General features: G+C 40.0%; 1 protein-coding gene across 1 annotated transcript; it reads right to left on the bottom strand.

Moving 5' to 3' along the window:
- Positions 1-3,866: 3,866 nt before the first annotated feature.
- LOC139837944 (uncharacterized) lies at positions 3,867-5,893 on the bottom strand. Its single transcript, XM_071827271.1, has 4 exons — positions 5,789-5,893; positions 5,162-5,221; positions 4,451-4,690; positions 3,867-4,253 (listed from the first exon to the last, which is right to left on the bottom strand). The coding sequence occupies exons 1-4, from the start codon at positions 5,891-5,893 to the stop codon at positions 3,867-3,869; spliced, it is 792 nt and encodes a 263-aa protein (XP_071683372.1).
- Between the last annotated feature and the right edge of the window lie 1,671 nt (positions 5,894-7,564).

Below are 7,564 nucleotides of genomic sequence, written 5' to 3'. Positions count from 1 at the left end.
TTGGAAGGCACCCGAGGATTCGGTTAGACATGGCTTGAGAAAGCAAAGGTGGGGAGGAGTGTCATCTCTAAATAAAACTAAAATAAATAGACACTCCTTCATGGTATGTGATTGTTGGAAGGCACCCGAGGATTCGGTTAGCCATGGCTTGTGAAAGAAAAGGTTGGAAGGAGTGTCACCCAAAAATAAAAATTTCATGGGAGCCGCTCTTTTAAAGTCTCTCTGGCAAGGGGGTTAGAGCGCCCACTACCATTCGTTGACAACAACAAACACCTCTCAAAATTTTACTTTTATTCTCTCTATATGATTTCAAAACTTAAAAAGCTCTAGCACATGATTTTATCCCTGCTTCCCTCTGCGAAGGGCCTTTCTTTTACTTTATGTTGAGTCAGTTTACCTACTTCCTTCCATCTTAGAAGCAAACACTTGTGTCAACTGTACATTGATTCTTACATACTTGCTTATTTGCATTCATCATATTACTTTGTGTTGACAATTATCCATGAGATATGCATGTTGAAAGTTGAAAGCAATTGCTGAAACTTAAATCTTCCTTTGTGTTGCTTCGATACCTTCTACTATGAATCTTATGCAAGTCTTATTGATGCTTGTCTTGAATGTACTATTCATGAAAAGTCTTTGCTATATGGTTCAGTTGTTTACTCATTGTCTTTACCATTGCTTCGAATCGCTGCATTCATCTCATATGCTTTACAATAGTATTGATCAAGAATTATGATAGCATGTCACTTCAGAAATTATCCTTGTTATCGTTTACCTACTCGAGGGCGAGTAGGAACTAAGCTTGGGGATGCTTGATACGTCTCAAACATATCTATAATTTCTTATGTTCCATGCTACTTTTATGATGATACTCACATGTTTTATACACACTTTACATCATTTATACGCATTTTCCGGCACTAACCTATTGACGAGATGTCGAAGAGCCAGTTGCTGTTTTCTGTTGCTTTTGGTTTCAGAAATCCTACAAAGTAAATATTCTCGGAATCGGGCGAAATCAACGCCCAGGGTCCTATTTTCCATGGAAGGTTCCAGAGCACCGAAGAGGGACCAGAGGGGAGCCAAGGGGGGCCCCACCCCACATGGCGGCACGGCCAAGGGGGGGCACGCCCCCCTATGGTGTGGTCCCCTAGGACCCCTCCGAGGCTGCCCTTCCGCCTACTTAAAGCCTCCGTCGCGAAAACCCTAAGAGAATAAGCCACGATACGAGAAAAGTTCCAGAGCCGCCGCCATCGCGAAGCCAAGATTCGGGGGACAGAAGTCTCTGTTCCGGCACGCCGCCGGGACGGGGAAGTGCCCCCGGAAGGCATCTCCATTGACACCACTGCCATCTTCATCGCCATTGCTGTCTCCTATGATGAGGAGGGAGTAGTTCTCCCCCGAGGCTGAGGGCTCTACCGTAGCTATGTGGTTCATCTCTCTTTGTGATCTAGTTGTATATCATCTATGTGCTACTCTAGTGATGTTATTAAAGTAGTCTATTCCTCCTCCATGATGTAATGTTGACAGTGTGTGCATCATGTAGTACTTGGTATAAGCTATGATTGTGATCTCTTGTAGATTATGAAGTTAACTATTACTATGATAGTATTGATGTGATCTATTCCCCCGTTCATAGCCTGACGGTGACAGTGTGCTTGCTATGTTAGCACTCGGTATAATTGCAATGGTCTATCATGCACTCTAAGGTTACTTAAATATGAACTCCGGATGTTGTGGAGCTTGTTAACTCCGGCATTGAGGTGCTCTTGTAGCCCTACACAATGAATGGTGTTTGTTATCCAACAAAAGAGTGTAGAGTAGTTTCAGTTATGTGATCAATCTTGAGAGTGTCCACTAGTGAAAGTAGGATCCCTAGGCCTTGTTTCCGAACATCGAATATTCGTTTATTTACTGTTCTGTTGCATGGTTACTCGCTGCCATATTTATTTCAGATTCCTATTACCACTCATATCCATCCATATTACTTGTATTTCACTATCTCTTCGCCGAACTAGTGCACCTATACATCTGACAAGTGTATTAGGTGTGTTGGGGACACAAGAGACTTCTTGTATCGTAATTGCAGGGTTGCTTGAGAGGGATATCTTTGACCTCTTCCTCCCTGAGTTCGATAAACCTTGGGTGATTCACTTAAGGGAAAACTTGCTACTTTTCTACAAACCTCTGCTCTTGGAGGCCCAACACTGTCTACAGGAAAAGAAGCCAACAGTAGACAGCAGTGCCCCACTGGTCAGCCCCAGTCACTCCCAGGTAGCTCTTCGAAAAATAAGACCAACGGTATAATTTTTGTAAATTTTTGAAAACTTTGAAAAATGCACATTTTTGGGTGGTAAAATTATTATTACAGGGTAGAAAAAGATTTTCAAACCTCTAAACAATTAAAGAACCTTGCAAAACAAGTAGTGCTACAGCAAGTAAAACAAGTGGAGGAAGAAAGAATTGTTGTTTAGCTCCTCTATGCATATAAAATGTACTTGTTAACAAGGTTGATCAAGTCTTGCCACCAAATAAATTTTTACATGACATAAGAAGAAATAAACCTCAAATCAATCATGTTACCTTGTATTGTATTGATATGGATCCAATCATAATATTTTGATATCCTTCTTTAGGATCATATATAGGACAATCAATAACTCCCACTTTGATAGTTCTCACATTAGAAATTGTATTAACTCCACGTACTTTATCAATCCTCTTGGGAAAATAAACGGTATGCTCCTTGTCATCAACATTGAAAGTAACTTTTCCTTTATTGCAATCAATAACAGCCCCTGCAGTGTTAAGAAAAGGTCTCCCAAGAATAATAGACATATTATCATCTTCAGGCATTTCTAACACAACAAAATTAGTTAATATTAAGCAATTATTAGTAACTTGAACAGGAACATCCTCGCATATACCAACAGGAATAGCAGTAGATTTATCAGCCATTTTTTTTGAAACCCAAGATTGTGAGGCAAAAAGCCCCACAGTAATTTATTATATTAAAACAAATAATCTATGTACAAAGGATGAGGAAAAATAAAGAAAAGATTATGTACACCAGAAGTCACTACTGGAAAAAAGCTCTAAGGCAGAGACCTAATCCAGGAGAGCAACCTATCCTTGTGCTTCACTTTAATCCTATGTTGCAGCAATGATATATCATGAATGAATTTCCCCTTCCACTTAGTGAAAGAGCAGACTTCATCATTAAAGATCCTCCCATTTCTGAGTAACCAGATATTCCAACAGGCCAAAATTATCACTTCCATGAAAAAAGGCTTGGAGAAGCTCTTCCTAGCCCCTGCTAACACTTGTTGCATATCATCATTGCCATCCCATTCAATTTGCAGATAATTCCATATTCTGACACTGAAATTACATTCAAAGAATAGATGAATACGATCCTCAAAGACTCTTCCTGGACAGAGAACACAATGCTCATCCTCTGTAACATGCCAATGCCTTCTTTTGAGCAAATCACGTGTATTTAGTCTATCAGAGATTAATAGCCAAGCAAACACTTTATGCTTCATAATGCAACTTGATTTCCAAAGCCATCTGTACACACTAGGAACCTGTATATGAGCATGGATGTGCTTGTAAAAGCATGCAGAAGCATAATGATCACCCCAAACATATACCCATTGATCCTTAGCCTTTGTCAATGGATTAGACTGCATAATGTGTTTCACCTCTATTAACTCCTGATGTGCTTGTGTAGAGAGTGGCCAATAGAACATCAAATCCAGATCCTCCTCATTAAACATCTTCACCAAAGAGATATTAGGGAATAGCGCATAGGAGAATAACCTAGGGTACCTTTGACTCATTGGCAGAGATGAGCCATTAACCTACCAATTGTCTGACCAGAACAGCATAGTATCACCTGCACCATGGATTACAGCTGCCACTCCTCTGAAATTATCCACCTGTTTCATAACATCACGCCACCAAAAAGATCCACAAAGCTTCTCCTCATGAGGTACTTTATCCTGGTAATGTGCAAACCAGAGCAGGTCTACCCAGGGAAGGTCCTTCTTATTATAGAACTTGTCCAAATATTTGATCAACAAGGCTGCATTCTGTTTCTGAAAGTTTACAATCCCCAAACCTCCTTTCAGCTTAGGCTTACATATCATATCCCAGGCTGCCAAAGACTGCTTAGGCATACCATCCTTATCCCTCCACAGACATTGCCTTAATATTCTGTCCAATTGATTAGTCAAACCAACAGGCAGCTGCAAGGAGCATAGAAAGTGTAATGGCATGGAAGCCAGGGCAGAGTTGATAAGCTGCAGGCGTGCTCCTTGAGACAAAAAATAGAACTAGATGTCAATTTCCTTTCCAAACGGCAAACCAATGGAGATAGTTCAGTGATAGTAGGTTTGGTAGTTCCCACAGGTAGGCCTAGATAGGTAAAAGGCATTTTCCCTACCTGACAATCAAACACTGTAGCCAACTGCTGAAGCAAATCATCTGACGCATTAATTGGCAGCATCTGTGATTTATCAAAATTAATTTTCAGACCAGTTGACATTGAAAATTTCCTCAAAGCATCTTTTACCAACAATAGTTGATCCTTTTCAGCAGGCAAAATAAGCAAAGTATCATCAGCATATTGCACAATGGGAAAGTCAGGATCATTGGTAATGATAGGCAAAGACAGCAAACCCTCCTGCACTAAATCATTGAGGACTGACTGAAGCAAGTCAGAACCAAACAAATAAAATAGGGGAGATATTGGATCCCCTTGTCTAACTCCTCTTTTACACTCAAATTGCTTCCCAGGTATACCATTCAGCAGAATAGAAGATGTGCCAGTGGTCAGAATAATCCTAGCCCAACTGATCCATTTATCATTGAAACCTTTATGCTTCATCACTTGTAAGATTGCTTCATGCTCAATAGTGTCAAAGGCTTTAGCAAAATCTAACTTAAGAAGAATGATTGGTTTTTTTGAAGCTTGACATAAGAACAGATATTCAAAAGACCAAGCCAAACAATCTTGGATGGATCTGCCTCTCAAGAACCCATATTGGTTTTTATGAATGCATGATAGAATTTTATCTTGCAATCTGTTAGCAGCCAACTTGGTAAGGAATTTCACACACGCACTGGTTAAAGAGATAGGCCTAAAATCATTCACCTGTACTGGCATAGGCTTCTTGGGCACCAGGGTAATGAAAGAACCATTAATATTCCTCAGCTGAATGGATTCATCATGAAAATCAGCAGCTAACTTATAAAAATCTTTCTTAATTATGGGCCAGCACTTTTTCAAAAATAGCCCATTAAATCCATCTGGCCCAGGTGCTCTATCAATTGGCATATGTTTAATGATATCATCCATTTCCTTCACCTCAAAATGTCTGGTCAAGTCATGTAACCCATCCACTCTATGAATGATTTTGTCTAAATCAAATTACATTGAAATAGGCTCTGATTTCCCCATTCTCTCCTTATATTCTCTCCAAAACAACCCAGCCATACTATCATGATCAGCTACTTCATTCCCATCATTATCTCTTATCATAGCAATAGTATTTCTCCTGTATCTTTCAGTAGCCATAGCATGAAAAAAATTCGTGTTATCTTCCCCAAGCTTGATCCATCGAATGGTACAACGTTTCCTCCAATAATTACACTCAGCTAAAAGCAAATCATCCAAATGAGCCTTGACAATTCTCCTGAAATTAAATTCCATTGTATATAAAGGCCTCTGCTCTTCCAAAGAGTCAAGTAAAAGGATCACATTATTACAACTCTTGATCACTTGCTTTAGTTTTGCCAAACTAGTATGCCATTTCTTAAGCTCATGCCTCAAGGTTTTTAACTTGTCTGTCAGAACAGCTGAACTATAGCTCCTGGCAGACCCCATGTCCCAGGACTTTTGAACACACTCCATAAAGCCAGGCATATTAACCCAATAATTATCAAATCTAAAAATAGCTGCCTTGGGTATATTAGTGTCCACATTAAGCACACAAGGAACATGATCAGATCCAATTTTTGCAAGAGGGAGTACCATTGTATTTGGATAATCAGAAATCCAGTTAGCACTAGTGAAAAACCAATCCAATTGCTCAAGCAATGGATCCTTCTGCATGTTAGACCAAGTGTAAGCTCTGCCTTTGATAGGAAGCTCTAACAAGCCCAAGTGACCAATTATTTCATTGAACAAAAACATGTCATTGATATCTCCCCCAGGTTTATTCCTATTATCTTGTGATCTCACAAAGTTAAAATCACCCAAAATTATCCAATTATCTTCAGCAGGAATATGCAGATTATATAACCAAGACACAAAGTTGTCTCTTTCTTGACCCTGACAAGGACCATATACACAAACCAAGTTCCAGGACTCATTGTTATGAACTGATGTGAATTTCACTTGCACCCCAAACCTAACTGACTGTACCAACAATCCAGAGAACACAACAGAGTTCCAAAGGATAACAATACCACCAGAAGCACCCACAGATGGGGCAAAAGCAAAATGATCAAATCTCTTTGGGCAAAATTTCCTAATAAGTTTCCAATCAAAAGATTCACATTTAGTTTCTTGCAAGCATATAATATCACACCCACTTTCCTCAATTTTTGATCTCACTTCCCTTTGTCTATTGTCAGAATTTATGCCACGAACATTCCAACAAAACACACGCCATTTTCTCTTATAAGTTGTACTCATTAAGCATCACATAAGAAATATTACCAAGTTGACACATAATGCCAAACATAATTATCATGGAACAGAACTTCAATACTTCAGTCAAAAGAACCATAGCACTGACCAAGAAACCAACCATAGTAATATGAGTACAGATAATAACAAAAGCCACCTTACTGACATAGACACCACAAGTCTCTTTGACAAAAGCCACTAAATGCCTCCCTAATTTACCAAAAGCATGACACCCAAAGCAGCCATACTGCCATGACTTGAATAACCAGACTTCCTTAATCATCAGCTGGTTCTCCTCCCTTCTTGTCCTCAGGTACAGCCTCAAGTTGTTCCTTGCTCAACTTGTCTGCTGCAATGCCCAGAGACTGACCAACTCTCTGCATCACTGCTAATGGGATAGGTGGTGCTGGCACTTGCTGTTGCTCCTCCTGATCTCGAGCTTCCTCCTGCTGCTGCTGAGTTGCCTCTTTCTCCATCTCTAGTAGCAAATTCTTGGCTCTGACCTTCTTCTTAATCTTGGGCTGCACAACCAGAACTGGAGCTGGCCTATACCCATCTGTTTTGAGACAGCTCCTAGTGAATCTCCTTTCAGTAGGCTGAACTATGGATGATGCAGACTTCTTCTTCTTCAGTCTATTCTTTGAAGCACCTGTCCCTGTCTGTAAGTCAGAATTTCCCCTTTGAGTACCCTCAATGGATATCACAATTTGTGAACTGGCTGCCTCATCTAAATTCATCAACTGCTTATCTCCCCTGAAGCAATTAACCACTGACAAGCTTACCCCAGTCAACTCTTTCAGAAACATAAAAGAGGTGTTAAACCTTGGCTTAGGCACAAGTCTGCTGAACAGAGAAGGGAGGGCC

This window comes from Lolium perenne, chromosome 3 (genome assembly GCF_019359855.2).
Source record: "Lolium perenne isolate Kyuss_39 chromosome 3, Kyuss_2.0, whole genome shotgun sequence".
Classification (NCBI taxonomy): domain Eukaryota; kingdom Viridiplantae; phylum Streptophyta; class Magnoliopsida; order Poales; family Poaceae; genus Lolium; species Lolium perenne.
This window is presented reverse-complemented; position numbering and strand designations above follow the sequence as displayed.